The sequence below is a fragment of the Callorhinus ursinus genome, unplaced genomic scaffold (genome assembly GCF_003265705.2).
Source record: "Callorhinus ursinus isolate GAN/ISIS: 27379988/994484 unplaced genomic scaffold, GSC_fseal_2.0 scaffold4, whole genome shotgun sequence".
NCBI classification, from domain to species: domain Eukaryota; kingdom Metazoa; phylum Chordata; class Mammalia; order Carnivora; family Otariidae; genus Callorhinus; species Callorhinus ursinus.
The window spans coordinates 36,470,605-36,494,839 of record NW_027397066.1 but is presented as its reverse complement, the minus strand read 5'-3'; the positions used below and the strand labels follow the sequence as shown (position 1 = coordinate 36,494,839).

At 36.3% G+C, this 24,235-nt stretch overlaps 1 protein-coding gene across 3 annotated transcripts in view; it reads left to right on the top strand.

Moving 5' to 3' along the window:
• The window catches only part of KCTD8 (potassium channel tetramerization domain containing 8), a 235,680-nt gene that overhangs the window by 58,444 nt on the left and 153,001 nt on the right, over positions 1 to 24,235 (top strand). The window contains exon 2 of one of the 3 annotated variants that reach the window (XM_073891599.1): positions 178 to 277. The exons of the other annotated variants lie outside the window; for them this stretch is intronic. Coding sequence (XP_073747700.1) covers positions 178 to 182 — 5 coding nt within the window. The 3' untranslated portion in view covers positions 183 to 277. Of the gene's footprint in view, positions 1 to 177; positions 278 to 24,235 lie in introns of those variants that run through there. 3 annotated transcript variants of the gene reach the window in all.

Genomic DNA, 24,235 nt, shown 5'->3' with positions numbered 1-24,235 from the left:
TATGCATCATGCCAAACTGTATCATAAGAAACTCATGATCAAAACAAAATCATGAAATGTATTCATTGAACTAAAATAAAGTAGCCATATAGTGAATTCCCATGAGACTGGTTGAGCTGGCAGAACTGAAGGTGCTAAAAGAACTGCTTTTGATGTCTTTTTCTTTTCCTTCTCCAGTGTGAGCATGGTAACAGCCTGCTAGAAGAGATGGAAACTAGGAGACAGGAATATGAATCTGACCTGACCATCACTATCTGATTGAAGCAGCGAGAAAGTAAATGGAACTCCATGCTTTAAAATATTTTTAAGTGTTTTATGTCCGATTCAAACATTCAGCAGTTGTTATGTGGTAGGCAATACAGGACATTATTTTAGGATTTGAAGGAACTTTATAGAAACTTATCAGAAATTAAATATAATTAAGAAAATTTAAACCTGTCTTCTTCCAGGAATAAAATAATGCAGATTTATTTGCATAGAAACAGGCAATTAAAATATCAGTCATATAATTTGAAATGTACTATGATGAGTAGAGTTGGTAGTAACAGTATATTGTCTAATTTCTAACTAGCGTGAGGCTCTGTCTTGGTTGTCTTCATTGTGTCCAGACTTGCTAATTACTTTACCTTCTCCTCTGTACCAAATGGGTGAAGGTGTTCTGGAAGGTTTTGTCTTTTCTCATTTGTTTATTGACTTTTTCCATCCCCTGGAGTCCATATGAACTAGCTCTGGCTTATTTTCTGAACTCAACTCCTACTTCCCTTCTTTGGCATCAGTATGCTCCCATCATTCTGGCCTTCCCTCGGTGAGAACCGCATGCGCACTTTTCTCCACATGTGATTATGAAGCATGGATCTGGCCCTTCACACACTCTGGTCTTTCCTCAGGTATCAGTTCAACTGATTACTTTATATGTAGTAGGTCTGCTGTCTTGCTGCCCAGTGAAATCAGCTATAAAATGAGCTTGTACTAGATGTCCTCTCAAGTTCGTTCTGGATCTTTAATTCTGTGATAGACCTAAATGACCTAAGATGATAGAGTTAAAAGGCTGCTCTAAGCAGAATACCTTCAAGTATCCCCTTCATCTACTCTGTGTCCACAACAGCTAGAATATAGTTGATGCACAGTGGATGCTTGATGAATAAATCAGTTGTCACTGTGTGACTTAGGATAAGTCACTTCTCTTTGTACTTCATCTTTGGTGTTTATGCTTCAGTTTTGCTTTTTTTTTTTTTTAATTTCTTGTGAGAAGTGACACGGATAGTCTAATCCTTTCAGGACCAAAGGTAGCAAGTGTTAAAGAGGGCACATTAACACAGATATCCTGGCACCATTTTCTTGCATCCTTGATTTAATGGATTTCAATAGTTCACTTTTTAAACTTACTTCCAAGGAATAAACTTCAGGAAATAAGGAAAATCAATAAAAGACTGACCTCTAAGGGCATAGAATTGTATAAATTGGTCACTTACCTGACAAACATCATTTTAAAGGTTTTCTTAGGACTCCTATAAAATGAAATACACTTTTGAGCTTCAGCCTCTGAATCCATGAATAAATATTTCAGCTTTCTATCAATGATTTTACTGTAGGAACATGGCTGTAAAATGAATCCTTTGTATTAAAAAAATACATCTAAATAAAAGGAAATTTAGTCTCTTTTAAAATGTAGATTTAACTGTAATTTGTTACACTACAACTGCTTTTAACCGCAAACAAATTAATTCCATTTGTGAGATACTGTAATTGCAATAAATTGTATGTTAAAGGACAGTTCAGAATTCTTATAATGTGTTCTCACAAAGTAAGAACATTTACCAGTATATTTTAGTTTTAACACATTAACAATAATAAATCCTAATTCTAAAGAATGATTTGGTTCCTTTTGTAAGAAAAAGATACAAGCCCATTGTTAAAAAAAATAGATAAGCAATACAGAAACATTCAAGAATAATAATAAAAAAGTTATTCAAATGTAACCACTCGGAAAATACTATTACCAATATTATGCATATGACATTCTAGTCACGTCTTTATGTAAGACTTGACTCCTTAATTTCGTTTCGAGCCATAACATAAACTCCTGTTTACCAGCTGATTATTTTCCTGTGTATATGTATATACGTTTGTATGTATATGTGTGAGTGGGTGTATACACCACACACACACACACACACACACACACATTTTTTATCTTTAAATATATGAATGTGCATAAATATATGTGCACATCTTATTAATGTATATATTTAAATAGAGAAAGGGGCTTAATATTTGCTACTAATGGTCAAGGTACTTATAAATCAATAAAAATGGTTTTACTAATTGGTGTGTGATGTATAAAAGAGGCTACTGTTTCTTAATGTTTCTGTGGTCCTCGTTTTTATAGAAATTAATTCATTCATGTTTGTCATGATGTCTTTATTTTATGTTCAATTAATCAAAATTCATAATCCAGCTAATAGAACCGAAGTGATGGCTTAATGAAATTAAGGGGTTATTTTGTATTCGTGTGAAAGGCTAGATGGAGGCAGCCTAGGAATGTTATAGAGGCCCAGTTGTATCCCCAGAAACCAGACTCCCCTGCGCTTTCTCATTGCAAATTGGCTGCCAGAGTTCAGCCACCAGGTTTGCATTTCAAGCTGTAAGTAAGAAAAGACAAAGGGCACAATGAAACATGCCAGCTTAGTTGGTTTCTTTCTTTTGAGGAGCTTTCTTAAAACTCCTTCCAGCAATTTCCATTTCCATTTTATGGGCTTGAAATGAGGCCATTCCTGGATGCTAAGGAAGGTGATTCTCTTAGTAAAGAGGTGGAGAAAAGATACTGAGCATTGCAAGTCGTGGACTCTGCCACTGATATTTTCCTAATTGCTTAGGCAAAGACTGGCTTGATTTTTTTCTTCCTTAGGCATTAATGAAATCATTTTTGTGTTTGTTTGTTTCTTCAGAAGTTTCATGTTATAAAGCAGATCCATGAAAAAGTTGCTGAAGTTGTTTTAGATTTTTGTGACCTGATTTTGAGGATAAACAAAATTGCAAGCATCTGTTTTAACTGGAAGCATTAAAAAATTCCTTCCTTGTAGTTCTTGAGGCAAACATTGTAATTGGATCACACAACACCCCTTCACCTCTTCCTTCTTTCATTTCTGTCTTGTCTGTAAAGTCTGGAGAGATGAACACTTTCCCCCATGTTTCTTGCTGGTAGGGTTGGAAAGTTCACAGGGTTTTGGCTATGGACATAAGAGGAAGTCTGCTAGGAGTGCATATAAGATGATTTACTTTTCATTAAAAGGGGAAAACCAGGGGGAGACATTACCCCTTTGTCCTCATTCTTGCCCCGAATACACTATGATGCCTGAAACCTGAACATCCACGTTGAGAACATGAAGGACTATGCATGAAGGAAAAAACCTAGATATTCACAGTTTTAAGTCCTAATATTGTTGAGTCACTGGGCCAAGGTCTATCTCAGAACCTAAATGCATTGTTAATGTGAAAAAGTGTTTGTCACTCTAAGTTTTTCCTTTACTTTCAGGTAAACTCTTGCCCAATTGATGCTTTATCTGTTTCTTCATTGAATCAAACTAAGGTTTTTGTTTTTCTTTTTGAGACTTTGGCCTGGTTTAGAGTTGTAATCAAAAGCCCCTATGGGGAATGCTTTATCTGTTTAGACCATGCATGTAATAGGAAAACTGTTGTGTGCTCACGTTACCTGTTTTGAGCTCAGTGTGGTTTTATGTGGTCAGGTGGACTTAAGTTTGAAATCAGAATTTGATCTTGAGGAATTAAATCTAATATACGAACGATAATGACTACATCTTGGGGTATTTGTGATATTAAATTTGATAATATGGGAATACATATTGCCCAAACATTGGCTTTCTCCTGGAGTACTTTCAAAATGACCAAATGATTCCTTTTTGCTGAGATTCAGTTTTCTTTGAGACATACTATGATTTTTATGTTGGGATCATGGAGTCTGGAAGCTCAGAGAAAACAAGTATTCAAATCCCACTTGTATGAATTATGAGCTTGGGCTACTTAGTGATCTTTCTGAACCTCCGTTTCTTTGCCTGCATCTTCATTGTCTCCAGACTTGCTAGTTACTTTACCTTCTCCTCTGCATAGTAACACTTATCCTTAACTAAATGAAATGATTCATGTGAAAACTCCTAGTCTTTGCCATGCTGCAGGGCAAGTAGTAGATGGTATTTGTTCTTCTGATTCATTTTAGTTTTCTACTCATAATTATATTTTAGAGTGAATGGTCCATATTTTGAAATAAATTCCTTTTGATACTTTCTAATCAATTAAAAGAAAGTGAACTAGTGACAATAAACAAACATACAGAAGGGTTGGGAAATATTATGTTCTCTTGAACTCTATATTCTCATTGACTGAAACCATATTAATAGATTATCAAATTCAAAGTAATTAATATATAATTAGTGCAGGATTACTAAATACCACTTACTTTTATATTAATAATTCATAGGATACTTTAATATTCTTACAATTACCATGAAGAAACTTCATTGTTCTTGCACAGTAGATTTTTTAAAATGTTCATTTGAATTTTATGACTGGGTTTTTAAAAAACTGAGTTTAATATTTATAATATTGGGTAGGTAGATAGGTCCTTTTTTCATATATTTTTTCAAAGGGACCTTTAGTAGCTGCTATTTTGAATATATAGTACATTTACAAACATTATTGGTATAATTTTGATTTTCTAATTTTTTGATTACCTAGCTTTAAACCCCACTGGTGTATGAATAATACAGTTTTAGGAAAATTTTTTGATGGTAATTTTCTAAGGAACATATTATTTGCAAAACCAAATCTAGGTTCTTCTTTTAATTTTCTTTATAATTTTAGGAAAATAGCATAACTTTTGTTCCTGTCCCTATCAGGTCTCCCTTACTGAAACCTGATTGTACTTTGAAGAGCCAGCAAAGCTGTGGGTTGCCGTTATAATGCTCCTAAAAATACTGTGTTTATCTAAGGCCACAGAATTGTCCTCACAACAATCAATGCTTAAATATGGAAAAAGTACAACTCTGCTATCATCACAATATTGCGTCTTTTCCCACATTTTGTGGCCTAACTATTTCCAGCAGGAATGGGGATTCTGTGTCAGCACTTTGCCCAACTATGACTTAGCACTGATCAGTATTCTTGCATTGTAGGCTGGGAAGAAAGTGCTTTTCTGTCCTTATCTGTTCTGACAATTTGATATATTTAGGTTTATCTCATGAATATCATTTGATGTTATTTTTGGCATTTGGTAAAAATAGATGTTTTTCAGCTGTACAGAGCTATAGTTTATAATAAACTTTATATTGCAATGTTCGAGGAAGAAATTATGATGAATTGAGACCATTCTCTGCCTGTAAGCCAAATCTCACCATTTTTACACTTCTCATTTAGCCTGGAGGGGAAGTTGTATCCTCCATTTGGGATTATTTCACCTGGCTATTCTTAGCTCCAGAAGTTTGTCACCATCAGCATGATTAAAAATACTTACCAAGCATCTTTTTTTTGGTTCTTTATCTGAGTGAATCAGCCTCAAACTTTTAGATCGTCATGAATATTGGCAGAGAAAACCAAGGTGGTTTGGAGCAATTCAAAGTCTTCTCCAAGCACACCCAAACCATTTAACTAAGGTTGACTTTGATGTTATGGGTAATCTGACTCAATGATAGTTGAAACTATGTAATGATAATTAAAATACCAACCCACAAGTTCAGTTGTGTTTTCTTTTTTTAGGATTTGGAAGACATGGTCAACAAATATGTTATTTAATATATATTTAATGCCTTGTTTTTGCAGAAGGCCGTGCATATTACTATGGGAGGCTGCTATAACACTTCTGGAGTAGGAGAGGGTCACATAATAAGCCCACTCAAAGGACTAACTATCTCTCCTTCCACAAACCTTAATGTCTTTTCTCAACACGACTTAAAATAAGGAAGAGGCTTATATTTAAGTTTAAGGGACAGTAGAACCTATAGGTCCAATGCTGTTGAGTTAATGGAATAAGCACTCGTGTAAATAATAAGATCTGTGTGGGTTGAGGTAAGGCAAAGGGCTGCTTGACCAAAAATTTGTTCTCAACCTGTCTGTCAAAGTTTCTGAAATTTTCATGATTGGCAAGACTTTAAGTGTCTTTTTTTCAGCTTATATGGAGGTTTGGCATAGGCCTTTAGATTTAGACAACACCAGTTGTTGGCTTTAGCTCCAGGCTCAGGGTTTAGAAGACTGATTTGCTGAATGCCATCTCTGTGTCATTTCCAGCAAACTTGAACTCATGTGAGATCATGTGGATTCGCCATCATGTGATGGTACGTCTAATCACTGTAACAATAATACAAACAGAGTTTGCCATTTATACTGATTCTGAAAATTTGAACATATTTTTATGATTAAAAAAGTTTTAAGGGGTGCCTGGGTGGTGCTGTCGGTTAAGCACCCTGACTCTTGGTTTCTGCTCAGGTCATGATCTCAGGATTCTGAGATCAAGCCCTGCATGGGGCTCATGGTCAGTGCGGAGTTGCTTGAGTTTCTCTCTCCATCTCCCTCTGCTCCTCCCCCCCCCATGCTTGTGCGTGCTCTCGCTCTCTCAAATAAATAAATAAATCTTAAAAAAAAATAAAAATAGATGAAAATTTTAGAGGTAACAGAGTGAAAAATCTCATGTGATTTTTATATTCAAATAAAAGTGTATGTTAGTGTAAAATGCTACAATGAGGAATAATTGTGAATATTCTTATTAAGAAAAATATTTATCAAAAATTCCCAAATAAATTTGGAAGTATGTTGAAATCTAATGGATCTATGAAGAGTGACTGTACTAAATAGATAGCTTAGGAAAAACACATTCTTTTTGAACCCACTAATATTTTTATATAATTTTAATAAGAGAAAGCAGAATATAGTTACATGACTTCATAATTCTAATTTTTAAGAATTAAACAAGTGAAATGTTCACATTGAAAGTCTTCACATCTTTTAAGCAAGAATGACAAAGACTATAAACTTTGCACTTCAACAATTTCACAAGCAAAGTAACCTTCAAAATCATATATAAGATTCGTGAAGAATCTTCTTCAATACAGACAATGTAGGAACTATAAAAAGGTATGAAGAGAAGAACAAACGATACAGAAAGTTGAGGTATGCCCTAAATATCTTTTTTTTTTTCACTGCAAAATGAGCATGTAGGATTGCAGATGTGAAATTGGGTGACCACAGGAGCAATGTGGTAACTAACTCTTTATGCTAAGAAATTATCTGTCCTTCACTAATAATGTTGATCTTTTAAAATTTGAATATCAGAAATTTTAATAATAAAATTATATTAATAATTAAACTGTTTAATAAAATCTCAGAGTTATTCTTGTATCTCATAGGTTCTTTATGTAATTAAAATATTCACTTTGGTGAAATATCGATTTTTAACATGGGCTCATTCAGCATTTGATTTGTAGTATGTAATTGGTTTACTTCTATCTTGTCTGGATAGGTATGTTTAACTGAGTTGTAGAAGTGAGCTGGAAGAGTAGAACCTAGTATAGCTTAATTTGATAATGCTGTTGCTGAACATTAGAGAATGGAAGTGCTGTGAGGAAGGTTCAGGATGGTGTGCATGATGTGTCCTATGATAGCACAAAAATAGGGAAAAGGTGAGTTTTATTTACTTCGGATTGGGGCTGTTCCTAAGTGTCACAATTACTGATAAAGTGTATATTCAAGTATGACACTTTAGGAAACAAAACAGTATATGCTAGGAAACATGCTATCTACCAGGAAGTTTGTTCTTTTATCAGACAATGCTAAACTTACCATTGATATACAAGAGAAATGTGAAATATTATAATAGGTTTTATTTAATTGCAAAGGAAATACCTAATATAACAGTGGATTACAAAGTGAGCTAATAAAAATTTTAGACTTTAAGCATACTTTTAAAATACAAATCAGGTTCTGTGTAATTGCTAGATTATTGTGTGTATAATGGTCTTGCAGTAGAATTGATTAAAATTAAAAAAGTAATACAAAAATTAATGTAATTTTACATAGCAACAATACACAATTCCATTACCTAGATTAATATGGTGTTTCAGTCAAATTAAAAAGCTGGTATCCTTTGCAATGTGCTATCTCTCAGAGGATATTTTACAATAAAATATGAGGAACATGGGATTTTGATTCTTAACCAATTTATCCATTGTGATGTGTCATCACTCTTTTCTCCCTGGCATGCATGTAAAAACGCATACAGACAGATGCAGAAGACAGACAGACCCCCCCACCCCCTGGCCCCCCCACATACTGGTTTTTACTCTGTTTTAGTTTTCATGGACTACTCACATGACCTACATAGGATTTGTCAAAGACCTATTATGTACAGTGATAATGTTCAGTCCTCATATGCAAAAACCTAATAGTATGTCTCAGGAATTTATCAGCTGGTGTGCTCTACTCCCAAGGTGTGCTCATTGCAGATTAGGAACAGTGATAAACAACTTCATTTTATTTGGTCTTTTTTTTTTTTTTCCATTTACATGGTACTGTCAAAGAATAGGTGACTTTTACATTTGCATGGAGTGTTATTTTGGGCATTTATACTGGCCCTGAATGCTCCCCCCAAAGATATCCATCTCCTAATCCTGGAGACCTGAAAATACGTTATTTTAAAGGGACTTTGCATATGTTAATTTAAGGATATTGAGATGAGATTATCTTGGATTATCTGGGTGGGCACAATGTAATCACAACGTCTTATAAGTGACAAAAGGTTCAGAGTCAGAGATTGGAAGATGCTATGTTGCTGGCTTTGCTGATGAAAGGAAGGGGCCACAAGCTAAGGAATGAGGAATGCAGGCAGCCTCTAGCAGTTAGAGAAGACAAGCAAACGCATTCTCCCCTAGAGACTGGAAAAAACCAGCGCTGCTGACACTTTGATTTTAGCTTACTAAGACTGATAGTGAACTTTTAACTTCCAGAACTGTAAGATAATACACTTGTATTGTGTTAAGCCACCAAGTATGTGGTAATTTACAGCCGTAGAAAATTTGTAACAGCAACCAATAGGAAACTGATGAGTCCCAGATATTTATATGAGTATTTCTTTGTGATTGCCTTATTAGTAAAATATAATCATTATATCATTATATTGTTCATTGCAGTAATTGGTAATTAGTTAAAAATCATTTTTAATCAAGAAAATGTGAAGGTTATCTTAATATCTTGTTCATTCACTGATAATATATGTATATATACACACATATTCACACACACACACACACACACACACACACACACACACACACACAAGGCCGGGGTGGGAAAAGAGGTGAGACTGTCCAGAGAATGTAGGCTGCCTCTTCTCATGCTACCAATGCCCTGGTGTGAAATCTCAAGGAATATAAAAATTCTAAATTTCAGTGTGCCCTCCAGGTTGTTAAGACTGTCTATTTGTAAATGTAGAAGGCTAGAGCATATTTTATTTAATAGAAGGTTAGCTTGATTTATGTATTTCAAATATTTAGACATACAATATGCAGGCTTTTATATTTTTACTCTAGGTCCTGCAAATGTTAGTGTCAGGTCTTTTCTTCAAGATCATTTCCTGCTGTTTCTCACTTATTCTGTGTGCTCCAGACATAACTAGTTAAGCACAGATTTCTCAGTCTCCCATGCTACTTGATACTTTTGCTTGTATTACCTCCTCTGCCAAGAGTGTGCTTTCTTACTCTTCACCTAGGAACCTGACACATATTCTTCAAGACTGAGATCAAAAGTTATCTCCAACCTTCTCTGGTCACAATTAACCATTTCCCTATTGGTGGTCCCTTTGCTTCTTTTAGTCCCGATACAGCTCTTCTATCCCTAACTGAATGTGAACTGCTTGGTAGAAAGGACATCTTATTTACATCTGTATTCCTATTGGCATTTATTTACATCTGTATTCCCATGCCTTGCTTATAGCCAGTATTAGTGAGGGAGAGCATTCTTTGTGTTTCTTACATATGTTGATGGTGTGAAATGAAAATCACTTAGTTTTCTTCCTCCTGTTGGTCCCAACTGATAGCACACATCCACACTAGATGCGTAGGTATTTAGGCTAAGAAAAATAAGCTTTGTAAATGAAGACCCCATAGGCCCAAAGTGCATGCCTCCCTTGTGAAAGTATGTTGAGAGCATGACTATATCTTGAAGCTGAAGTGGGAATTGGGTCCCTACAACCTTTTTATTAAATCTCAGCCTCAGGACTCTTTGTAGGGAGAAGCTCTGAATGTTTACGATCCAACTTTATGGAGCATTGCACATCTTCATGCACTCATGAGCAGATGGGCCAGAGAGCTCCACATAATACTAGAGGAGGGCTCCAGGACTGGCTCAGGAATGAAGGATTCAGGTCGGATCCTGTGTGCCTTCTGCATGGGTTGGAGAAGGGTGAAGAAATCTGGCCCTGATCCTCTGATACAGCATCAGGCAGTGTGTGAGGGGTTGTGGGCGGTGAACCTAAGTCTCCTTTCTGAGGAACAGTAATCCTCACCAGTGGCAGCAATCTCTCTAAACACATAATCACATAATCTCTCCAATCACATCATCACTCCTTTCTGAGGTGGGGTTAGGACGACAGAGAAGAAAAAGAGTAAGAAGTGGAGGTAGAAAGATGCAAAATATTCACTCTAGTACTTCCTGAATCATGAAGGCAGAGGGTGTTGTTTCATCTGTGTAGAAAGGAGATTCTTGGGATTAAGTATAATCTTCTAATGGTAGGAAACCAATATGATTTTGCTGAGCAGTTTATGGGCTGTCGTGACTGAGAAATCATGCATGAGGGCCACCCTTTGTTCTGCCCTCCCAATAGGCTCTCCACCCTGTTCTGTGCACCGCAAAGCTCATCTAGATGAATTATTTCAAAGCACTCTCTTCCCTGCTGTCAGTTGGGTTTAGTGATAGGAGGTTTCCTGTAGACAGCTGCAATGCAGGTGTGCTCAAGAGAACATGGGATCTAGACATGCAGGTCCTGGAATTATTAGCCTTTGGCTACTGTTGAACCCCATGGAGTCTTTGAAATCACCTGTTGGAAACTCAAGAATGCAGAGAAAAATCTCACAGTGTTCTCCCAATTCCTTTATGTTGCACTTCTTTCCTGACGCGTTGACTACTATTTTACCTGCTGCCCCCAGCACCCTGTATTTTCTTATTTCACTTCAAATGCTTCCTTCACTTACAATGTTCTTCTTGATTTCTGTCCTTATCAATTTTACTTAGAATTGCCTGGCATTCATTTGCAACGATGTGGATGGAACTGGAGGGTGTTATGCTGAGTGAAATAAGTCAATCAGAGAAAGACATGTATCATATGACCTCACTGATATGAGGAATTCTTAATCTCAGGAAACAAACTGAGGGTTGCTGGAGTGGTGGGGGGTGGGAGGGATGGGGTGGCTGGGTGACAGACATTGGGGAGGGTATGTGCTATGGTGAGCGCTGTGAATTGTGCAAGACTGTTGAATCACAGATCTGTACTTCTGAAACAAATAATGCAACATATGTTAAGAAAAAAGAAAAAGAAGAAGATAGGAGGGGAAGAATGAAGGGGAGTAAGTCAGAGGGGGAGACGAACCATGAGAGACGATGGACTCTGAAAAACAAACTGAGGGTTCTAGAGGGGAGGAGGATGGGGGATGGGTTAGCCTGGTGATGGGTATTAAAGAGGGCACATTCTGCGTGGAGCACTGGGTGTTATGCACAAACAATGAATCATGGAACACTACTTCAAAAACTAATGATGTACTGTATGGTGATTAACATAACAATAAAAGATTTAAAGAAAAAAAACCAAAAACATCAATTGCCTGGCATTTTTCTCCTGCCTCAGACATCACCACCACTTCCTGGACTTCTGTGTTTCCTGTTTCTTACCTCATTCTCCCAGTACACACTTCTCTGTTCGCATATGTTAATGTTAATTTAAGGATATTGAGATGGGGAGCTGGCCTGTTGCTTCTGTCTGTCTCCACTGACCATGTTGTCTGTCTCCTCTATTGTCTCACATATTCTGCTTACATGGAAATAGCTTATGTAATATTTGACTCTCCAATTTTGAAATGTAAAGGAAAACGTAAAAGAAAAACAATTCAGGCTAGTGAATGTGATAATCTGGTTAAGTTATAAGGAAGATGTGGGTTTTACCTAATATACTACGATTTTAATGGGACTCCAAAATGTTTACTAAGCCAGGTTTTCCTTGAACAAAGACCACATCTAGAGGGTAAGTTAGGCGTAGAGTTGCTTAGACTATTAGGGTTTTAGGTCACAAATTCTTGACTTAGGGCACTAGATGGTACATTCATGAGCAGAAAGAATACCCCATTTCTTTCTCTCCTAAGTGATATGGGGAATCTGCCTCATTTATTTGTTTTTTCTTCCAAAGGTCCTTTCGTTGGCCGCCATTTTTTCTCCACTCTTGAGCATTGGTCTGTAGGGAGTTACAGAAAACATTTTAGATATGACAAAAGGGTAGAAATAGACTTAGATATTTACATTTAGTAAATGTAAATATTTCACATTTATTTTATATAAAATAGATGTTTCATTCTGTATTATTGAACAGAAAAGTGTCCTCTGTATTGTACAAGATCTGCTAAAACCTTTCCTGGATTTCCAAAACACATATACAACTGGTATATGTGCTGCTGAAGGGAGCACAACATTGATACAACTGGGATTTTAATTATAGTTGTGCTGTAGTGAAAGATAATGTGGATAATTTCTCTGCACCAAACATGCAACTTGTAATAATGTCTCAGGTTTTTAAAAGAATTGAGGCAATGTCTCTGAAATGTGACTTGGTTTTAAGAAACATAAATTAAGACACAAGTCTATGCCTGGAAATGCATCCTGTTATTGGCCTTAAGGCCTTTTCTTTCCAACACAGTGAAGGATGTTTAATCAGAAACTCACTGGATTTTGAAGTTAAGTTTGTGAGTAAAGTGAACGAAGAAAAAAAAAATGCCTCAGGTTTTTTTTCCATAGAAATGAATAATCCTTCCAAAGATGTTCTCTTGGCTTTCCTTGAATGCTTTACCTCCCTCCCCTCCCCTTCAAAGTCCACTTGTTTCTTTAATATGAATCTGCTCCTGTATTACCTCCTTCCTAAAAACACCTTGATTCCTCCTGCCCCTGGGTAGATCCTGTAACCTTCCTCCACACTGGGGCACATACCCTCACTATAACGTTTGCATCTGCCTCATGTTCCTATAATTCTTAGTACATCTGTTTGTCTTTCTCTGGACTATGAGCCCCTTGAGAGCAGGGACTGTATTATATTCAGTCCAATGGATTACATGACACACTGCTTATTAAAATCTGAATCACCTAATACTACTAAAATATTATCTAGTGGGGAATAGTGCTATTTCAACTAGAAAAAGCAAATGCATGACTCCCTAGAAATACAAGGCTTGTTACCAATATTCACCAATATTTCTCCTCCCCCTTTTTTAACCATTTCTTGGCTGAGATTGGCCTCAAATACAGAACCAGCAGAATGTAACTTTTACAGTAACTTTTACAGCTGCCTAAGTTCTCTGGAGCAGAAAGGCAAAGCTAAAGCAACATTTTAAAACTGGCCAAAACACTAGTCAAAGAAGAGGGAAGGGAAGAAAGCAGATTCTTTTGGATAACAGATACTTGTTTCAGATAAGCGAGATACTTATTTCATATTTCATACTTACTTCATGATCATAACGAACTTGGGATGTTACCCATTTTACAATGTAGATTCTAAAGCACAGCAGGATTACAATTCACAGTAATGCTAACTAAGGAGAATCACTTTTAACAATCTGGAATTTATTTCCAAATTTGCTTGTATATGTATGTTTCAGGACTGGGATCACAGAATATATAGGTTGTATTCTGCTTTCTTCATTTAATATTCTGTTGTGAACAGTCTCCGATGCTCTTAATAGTTTTTTGACAATATAGTTTTAATGACTGCCTATATTCCATTCACTTATCAGTCACTCATTGAACATTTCTATGTGCCAAGCAGTAGTATACTGTACCTCAGGGATATAAAAGCCAACAGATAAAACCCCTGCTTTCGTGAATTTATTTTAAAGATGTAATTTATGTGGCCAATACTATTGGTTGGCAAACTTAGCATTCATCTCCACCTCCTCTCTCTACTTCCGGTAATTGAGGCTGGAAAAGAAATACACTTTTCACACTTCTCTTTCAGTGAGCCTTGGCAGTGTAACCCAGACCATAAGGTCTATGGGATTTCTGTAGAAGTCATCTACTGGATTTCTGGGAAGTTTTTGCTTTTTTGATAAAGGGGATGCATGTATTGAGATTTCTGACCTTCTGAAAGAATATATGATGTCTGAGCTGTGTCTGCCATCGTTTAACTATGAGAATACAAGCAACGTTGCGTTCTGAGGATGTCAGAGCAGAAAGACAGAAAAATCCTGGGATCCTGCTGAGATTGTTGAGCACCTAAAGCAGTGCCAGCTACTACTTACCAGTAGACTTACTTTGTGAGATAAATGAACTCTTATTTGTTCAAGCCTCCCTTAGTCAGATTACTGGTTATTTGCAGCTGAATAGAATCCTAATGTTACATATTATTTAGCCAACCTGCTATGTCAGTGTCTTTAGGTTGATTTACATTTTTTCCAATTTTTAACTTATGCTCTAATGAATAATACCATGCAAAATTTTGAGCCCATTTCTAATTATTCTGGTAGAATACATTTCTAGATGTAGAATTGCTGGATATGAGTTTGATTCTGGTTGCATTTTGGCCATATTTCCATCTTGAAAGTTGGAAACCATTTATAATCTCAAAGATGTGAGAGTACCCAATTCAAATGAATTGGTACTTCTTAACTATACATTTTCAAATTATTGTATCCTTTCAATGACACTAAAAATTTGAGTTCAGAAAATGACCCCATGTACTCTCTGTGAGAAAGCAAGGTTCAAAAGAAAAGTAGTGGAACACTAATGGACGCCCAGGAACCTTTGTAAAAGGAGAATATTTCCTTGTGTAAACTCTGTAGGTGGAAAAATAACCCAGTCTTGCTATCTGAGATGCAGAAACTAATTGGAGCAGGGTCAGGGTCTAATTGCAGGGTCAGGAGACACTTGTTCTCATCCAACTTATAGTTTCTTCACCATTCTGAAATATCTGAGTGAATTTTAACCCAGAAAACATCTTGAGAATTTGTGTAAATTCTGGGGATATTCCAGGCAACAGGTATGGTATTGTTTATTAAAAACAAAAACAAAAACAAACCCTGCAAGAACTCAGTAAAGAACTGCCAGTAAAAGCAATTGTGCTCAGGTTTTATCACCTCTTACCCGATTTACTAAAAAAAAGTGATTATCAGCTTAGTTCAGCAAAACTCAAAAGACTTCATGTTTAAGTGCTCTACACTTTGCCAACTTTTTCATATAAAATGTGTAAATCATGCTGGCATAATGGAATGGTTATTTTTTCCTAAACATACTCTTAATCTGGTTTCGAACTATGGAATACAGATTGAGCTAAATATTATGCACAGCTTTCCTATTATATACAAGGCCAAAAAAAAATTTCCTTTGGGAATTGTTTTCTAGAAGGCTAAACATGACCTAATTAGATATACAGGTTATCTAATTATCAAAGGAGCTTAAATAATCTCTCTCCAATTAATTCCTGCAGGCTATGCTGAGGGAGTATTTCTCTTTAATGCAGTTCTATTCCAGCTTAGAGCTCTTTTATGTCCGTAAGCACTCTAACTTTTCTCCTTTAACCAGAAAGGAATATTTTCATTCTGTGTCTTCCTTACATGGGTGTATATTCAGCTACTACTTGAGTAGAGTCGCTGGCATAGAAAACCTGGACCATCAGCTTGCATGTAACTTTGCAAAAAAAGGACAGAAGGAGCTGAGCAGCATCTATGCTGATGACTCACTGAAGTCCAGTCAAGTGTAAAATCAAGTTAGAAGCAGCCCAGGCCAGATACTGAAATGTGCCAGAAGGTAAGATTTCTAGAAAGTGTGTTTTCATAATTATTATGAAAACTTTGATCCTTTCCCCAAATGTCATTGCCCTTCATATTGAATCATAACTCTGGTTTACGTTGCTTTCTCTGGAGCCAGTGCTTTTGAAGATACTGAGGGGTAAAGATGAGTCTAACAGGATTTGTGGTTGGTTGTTTCTGGGATCACCTCTTTACCTTATAGTTTACGTAACATCTTTTCCCTTCAGAAAACTTGTTCCTGTTCTGGGTGCCAAAATCCGCGTTTGTCTTCCTCCTACAAATTCCAGCAGTCAAAGGATCTAAGGCATAACCTTTTCTATCTGTGTTTAAAGGAGTTCTTCATGCATTCAGTGTGGTCCTTCACTTAATCTCACCAAACTGTAATTTTGTCAATGGGCACCCTGCTGTTAGCTTAGTGTCACTGAGTTTCAGCAGTCATTGGCTGAATTCCGGAGTATAGCTCCTGCAGAATCTGATTTGCTTTTAAGAAAAATATAAACCAGACACTGATGAAACTGTTCAGGAAGCTCTATGTGGTGTGTGTGAAATCCTGGTTTTATCCTTAATCTCGAAGATTGGTAATGACTGCTCATATCAGAGGATTTCAGCTCAATGCCGTCTTGATAAAGCAACCACAAAATTTTCTAAAGAAAAAGATTTTCTCCCCCTACTTTGTCAGTTCATTTTGTGGGGATCCCTATCACGGTTTCAGATAGTAACCTACAGTGATAGCTTTAAAGATTGAATAAAATCATGAATATCTTTGGATAGGTGATGGTTTTCTCTGGTGCCACTAGCTATGTTTTATACATCCAGTAGCTGGAGAGATATTTAAAAGATCATCTGCCTGTATCATCAAACTTACATTCAATAAAAAAGAAACACTGCCATTTTTTTTTTCTGTGGGGGCTCAGAGATTTTCAGTAATGCCAATATAGTTAGTTGAATGGATAGTGACAATAATTCTAATTTCAAGTATGCTGAGGTTCCTCAAAAGGTTGACTGTTGAGGGAAAATATCTTTTACTGTCATTTTACTCATATTTAAAAATACTTTTTTTAAAAAATACTTCTTTGTGGGGCACCTGGGTGGCTGAGATGGTTAAGCATCAGCCTTCGGCTCAGGTAATGATCCTAGGGTCCTGGGATTGAGTCCCACATCAGCCTCCTGGCTCCTCGGGGAGCCTGCTTCTCCCTCTCTCTCCCACCCTCTCGCCAACTCATGCTCTCTCTCTCTCTGTATCTCTGTCAAATGAATAAATTTAAAAAAATCTTTAAAAAAATAAAAAATACTTCTTTGTAAGGTCAGTGATAGTCTTCCCATACGTGATTCCTTGTTGTAAATTTAATGTACAGTGTAAACATTGCAGCCTGATGTGCTAAACTGGATCCAGTAATGAAGGACGAGCCTTTAAGAACTTTGTTAACTTTGAGACTGATTGATTGATTATTGATTCATTTCATTCATTCATTTATTCATTCAGTGAGTTATTTGTTGAGTTCCTTCTGGGTATCAGGCTGTGTGCTGGCAAAGCAATAGTAAGCAAAAACAGACATGTTCCCTCTACTCTTGGAGCTTGCTGTGAAGTAGAGGAGAGAGGTATTAAACAAATATATCATCTATTGCAGTTGTGATAAGAGCATCAAAAGAGGTACATGATGATGCTATGTGGTTGCTTAGTGAGGGATTTCACCTGGTCTGGGAAGTCAAGATGGGCTTCACTGAGGACTTGACGATTGAAATGACATGTGGAAGAAAAGCAGGAGTTAACAGGGGGAATAGGAAAAGGAAGCAGCAGCAGCCTGTCTAAAGAGCCTATGAGCCCAGCGAATCCGAGGGGGTAAAGGAAGGAAGACAGGGAAACCTGGAGTGTAGAGAGCATGGCTCACTGTGAGGCTGGAGTGGGTAGGTAACAGCCACTCAGGCTGGGTCTTAAAGCGTCTGATCTTTATCTTGAGAGCGATAGGAATTCACTAAAGGTTTTTTAAGCGGGTGGTTCAGGGAGCAGGATAGAACACATGAAATACGAAATTCCTCTTCTAAAAAGACCACTCAGGTTGTGGGGGTGAAAAGAGCCGAAAGACCGGGAGGGGAGTGTATGTGTCTACCTGCCTTTAGTTTAGGGCTTTGGAGGACTTTACAAATGACAGAAGGGCAGTAAGGGGAAGACCGGGTTCCTGAAGCAGAAAGATTAAGAAGGTTAAACAGGTTTTCAGAAACTGGTAATGACTGTTTTTAAGTCCACATCCGGTTCCAGTGAATTATGGATACAACACTTACTACGATGATCATTATGAGTCAGGTCGGCTAATCCATATGTCAGCTTTCCCTCATGGGTAGGGAAGGGTGAGTCTTCCCTCATGGAGATCTTGTCAGTAAGCCTCTCTGGTTTGGTTTGTTTGCTTGCTTGCTTGCTTACTTGTTTTAATTACTTTTTTCTAGTTCCACATTCTTAAGATGTAAAAATAAAAGCAAAGATTCGCTCCCAGCTCTCTCTCTTTACACACACACACACACAGTGAAACACACACATTTGGATACATACAGAATATTTTCGTACATACGTCTTTTTATCCTTGTCTGATTTTCTTTTTTAGGATAAATGATATTTATCCTAATTTCATCTAGATAAAATCACTGGCTCGCTTGGTACACACATTTACTTATTTATATTTTTATATATTTAAATTTTTTTTTATTTGAGTATCGTTAATACATAGTGTTACATTAGTTTCAGGTGTACAACGTAGTGATTTGACAAGTTTATGTTATGCTGTGCTCACCACAAGTGTGGCTTACCATCGGTCACCGTGCAATGCCGTTACAGTGTCGTTGACTCTATTCCTTGCATTGTACCTTTTAGTCTACTGACTTACTCATTCCACAGCTGGGATCCTGTATCTCTCTCTGCCCTTTACCCATTTTGCCATCCCTTGCCCCGCTCGCCCCTGGCAACCATTTGTTAAAATTTCAGTGTGTTTATGAAGTATCTGTCCTCCAAAAAGCTTGAAAGAATTTAAGTTTTATCAGTTTTGGAGAAGGTTTCCATTTTATCACATCTTTGTCAAGGCTAGAAAGAGACATTTTTCGTCTGATTATTATTTTTTGCCTTTCTGATAGGTCACAGATGATATTTTTTCTGTTTTCATTTGCTTTTTAAATATTTAATTGGTGTCATTTTTCTCAACAGCTCTGTATCACGTTTTGGTGTATTCATTTCGCTTTTAGGAATTCATTTAAAATAATTTACTATAATTCATTTACAGTAATTTACAATAATTAAATATCTTTAAAGTATATCTGTGCTTCATATAATATATCCTTTCTTTGTAGATTTTGGAGTCAACTTTTTTATTCAGGGGCAGTACAGGAATTTCAACGCAATCAACATTTAAAAGACACATTTTCCTTGATGCTGTTATGCAAAGCCCTATTTTTCTCAGACTAAACAATTCACAAATGTTTTTTTATGTAATCTTTAAAACATTAATAGACTTCGTTTTTTAGAACATTTCTAGGCTTACAGAAAAATTGTGCAGAAGATAGAGTTCCCATATGCTCAGCACCCTCTCAACAGCATTACCCCTACTATTCTTGCACTAGTATGGTACATCTGTTATAATTGATGAACCAGTATTGATACATTATTATTCAATATTGTTTATAACTTATAGTAACACTCACTCTTTGCGTTGTGCAGTTTATAGGTTTGGAAAATGTATAATGTCACATATCTACCATTATAGGTTCATACAGAATTAGTATTACCACTCAAAAAATCCTCTGTGCTCTGCTTATACATCTCTCCCCCTACCCTCACTTCTTGCCTGAACCTCTGGAGGCCGGGATTGATATTTTTTCTGTCTTTATTGTTTTGCCTTTTTCAGAACGTCACATAGTTGAAATCCATATATTAGATAGCCTTTTCAGATGGGCTTCTTTCACTTAACAATATACATTTAAGTTTCCTCCACATCTTTGTGTGCCTTGATAACTTATTTTTTTCTTATCGCTGAATAATATTCCGAACCACAGTTTATCCGTTCATTTACTGAAAGACATCTTGGTTGTTTTCATAATTTGGGGAAATTATGAATAAAGTTGCTATAAACGTTTGTGTGTATAAACGTTTTGTGTGGTCGTAAGTTTTCAACTCATTTGGATAAATTGTAATTGCTGTATTATATGGTAAAACTATGTTTAGCTTTGTAAGAAGCTGTCAGACTGTCTTCCAAAGTGGCTGTACCGTTTTGTTTTCCCACCACCAATAAATGAGAGCTCCTATGCTCCACACCCTCACCTGCATTTGATACTCAGTGTTTACGATTTTAACCATTCTAATAGGTGTGAATGTTATCACATTATTTTAATTTGCAATTTTCCATTGACCTATGTTGAACAAATTTTTATCAGCTCTGCTTATTTTCCATCTATATATCTTCTTCAATGTGGTGTCTATTAAAATCTTTTTACCATTTTTAAATTGGATTTTTTATTTTTATATCAGTGAGTTTTAGGAGCTCTTTAATATATTTTGGGTACAGTCTTTTATCAGAAATATGTTTTGCAAATTTTTTCCATGGATTGTCTTTTCATTCTCTTAATAGTGTCTTTCACTGAGCAGAAGCTTTTACTTTTAATGAAATCAAATTTACCGATTTTTTTCTTTCACCATAGTGCTTTTGGTGTTGTATCTGAAATGTCATTGCTAAAATCAAGGTCTTCTAAATTTCTCCCGTCTTATCTTCTAGGAGTTTTATAGTTTTGTGCTTTATATTTAGGTCCATGATCCATTTTGGAGTTATTTTTGTGAAAGTTGCAAGGATTGTGGTTTTATTGACTTTTTTTGTATGTGGGTGTCCATTTGTTCAAACACCGCAAATGTCTTGTCCATGCTTGGAACCCTAAAACACCTCTGTGTTATTGATACTAAGACTACAGATTTAGATGTAGACATGAATATTTTGCTACTTCTGAGTGGCTTACTTGAAAGCCAAAAAAAGTGACTTATATTTATTCTAAGAGTCTTTAATTTAGGATGAGATCACTAGCAGAAAACACTTCCATAATGTATAATTTTAATAGAACTGGTGTGTTATTTAGAAACACACAAAGGACTATTCAAAAGTTGGTGTAAAATTATAGCTGTGCCTAGAGGGAAAATTATGTTTCTTAACATCTCCCCTGTCTGCCCTGGTTCTTCTTACAGCTTCTCATTTTACTCAAGTCTGTGATCTTTGTCTTTGTTGGCTCGCAGTGAACTTCATTCACTGATGCTGGAGGGAGAAAGTTTTCAGTTAGATGTCGTAGCTCCTTATCCATACCCGTGGAGACTGGATGTAGTCTCAATATTAAAATGTGCAGGAATACATCAAAGATACATTTTTAAATGTCCCCCTCTAACCTTAGAATAAATAATTTGGAAGTATTTCTTTTACTTCTTAGCTTTGATATGACTTACAATGGAATAAAAAGACAGGAGTCAGTTCCTTTTACTGCTTCTCTTCTAATAGGTCCAAGATTTGATACCATGGTGACAGGCATCAAGGAAATACTTAGGATTAATGATGTTTTCAGTTGATTTGGAAAATAAATGTATTTTTAATCCCTCTAGCTTTTTGGTTAAATTACCATCTTGCATACAAACTCCTTTCTGGCATAAACGAATTGAAAATACTGATTTCAAGAAATACTTTAATCCATATAGCACCATGCTTATTTTTGTCTAACTTTACCAGGTTATTTTAACCCAAATCATAGAGACAACAACAATAAAAAGCGTAAAGCAGATGGCTTAAATATTATAAGTACATCTTATAACACTTTTGGTATTTAGAGAATTACTTTTAGAATTGTTGAGCTTTTTCTTAGTATTTAAATATCTGCTATTTCTTAAAATGTTTTTGGTCTTAACTGGGTTAAAGTTTTAATTTTTTTTTATTTTACCTTTAATGCAGAAAGAAATAGCCACTTGAAGTTATCTGAGTATTCCCTTTATGACACAGCAAAGAAGTTGTGTAGATTCTTTGGAGTATTCTTTGAAATGTTTCTTTCCCATTATTTTCCTGTGACAACCATTGCAGGTTTCCGCTTCAACCTGGACTTATTTTTATAACTTCTTGATGTCTCTGACTAAAGTCTTTTCTTACACTGTTTTGTCCCACACTACACCCTGTTTGATCTTCCACAAACATTACTCTGCTCCTATTATTGTAGTAATTGTTCTGCATTGTGGTGTAGAAAGAGTATGGATTTTGGAACAAGTGCTACTTACTCTCCCTGCGCTTTTGGACACACTCTCTAATCACTAAGGCTCACTGTCCTTAACTATAGAGTATTGTCAGCACTCTCATAAAAGTTGGCGTTATGATTAAATGAAGAGGGCTTGTTCCCTTAATACTTCTCATCTGTCTAAAGAAAACAGTCCAGAATTCTTATCTTGACATATGAAATCAACCAAAGTTTGTGCTCAGATAAGCTTTCAACACTTACATTAACTCACCTGTATGTGGCCAGCATTTTAGCCAACATCCAGACGGAACTCTCCAATTCATTAAAGTGACCTGAAATGACATCTCTAAATTCCTGATTAAATGTAGCCAGCCTAAAATGGCCTTTTTTTCTTCCTGATATTTGTAGGGCACTGATGTTTGTTTTCTTACGACAATTAATAATGACTGCTTTGAATAATAGTTACTTGTGTAGAGATCTTTTAAAATTTTTTTATTTTTATTTTTTTAATTTAAATTCAATTAATTAACATATAGTGTATTATTAGTTTCAGAGGCAGAGTTCAGTGTTTCATCAGTCCTTCTATAATACCCAGGGCTCATTACATCACATGCCTTCCTTAATGGCCATCATCCAGTTACCCTAGCCCCCCCCCCCTCCAGCAACCCTCAGTTTGTTTCCTATGATTGTCTCTTATTGTTTGTCTCCCTCTCTGATTTTGTCTTGTTTTCTTTTTCTCTCCCTTCCCCTATGATCCTCTGGTTTGTATCTTAAATTCCACATGAGTGAGATCACATGTAATTGTCTTTCTCTGATAGATTTATTTAGCTTAGCATAATACCCTCTAGTTCCATCCATGTCATGGCAAATGGCAAGATTTCTTTTTTTTTTTTTTTTGATGGCTGAGTAGTATTCTATTATGTATACATACCACCTCTTCTTTATCCATTCATCTGTCGATGGACATCTGGGCTCTTTCCATAGTTTGGTTATTGTGGACATTGCTGCTATAAACATTGGGGTACAGGTGCCCCTTTGGATCACTACGTTTGTATCTTTGGGATAAATACCTAATACCCTATAACCCAGCAATTGCACTACGAGTTTTTAATTTTTTTAAAGATTTATTTATTTGAGAGAGAGGGCATGAGTGCGGGGGGAGTGGCAAAGGGAGAGGGTGAGAGAATCTTTTTTTTTTTTTTTAAGATTTTATTTATTTATTTGACAGAGAGAGAGACAGCGAGAGAGGGAACACAAGCAGGGGGAGTGGGAGAGGGAGAAGCAGGCTTCCCGCGGAGCAGGGAGCCCGATGCGGGGCTCGATCCCAGGACCCCAGGATCATGACCCAAGCTAAAGGCAGACGCTTAACCGACTGAGCCACCCAGGTGCCCCAAGGGTGAGAGAATCTTAAGCCGACTTCACTTTGAGAGCAAAGCCTGATGCGGGGCTCGATCTCCTGAGCCTGAGATCAGGACCTGAGCCAAAACCAAGAGTCGTATGCTTAACCTACCGTGCCACCCAGGTGCCCCTGTAGAGAGATCTTTTCTAAGAGGTTATAAGGTATCCAACTGCAAAGCCAATGTTATACTCATGCATCCTTACAGCACTGAGACCAATAGCAGACATAAAGAAAAAAAAAGTTTTCAATAACTATTTGGTGAATTAAGGTATCATTTACATTTTTAATATTCATCATTGTCCTATTATTTCAGGATTACCTCTTAGAGAATTTTTCCGTGTTAAATCATTAAAAATTTGTCAAATTTTGAGGTAATTTTGTGGCTCAAGAATACTTGTTAGACCATTTCAGAGTGATATCACTTTGGGTATTTTTATTATTATTATTATCATCTAGAAAATTAGCTCAAATTGACTAACAGCAGAAATGTTCCTTAGTGTATCAGAGCTTGACAAATCTATCCCCATTAAGGAAAAAAAAATCTGAGGCA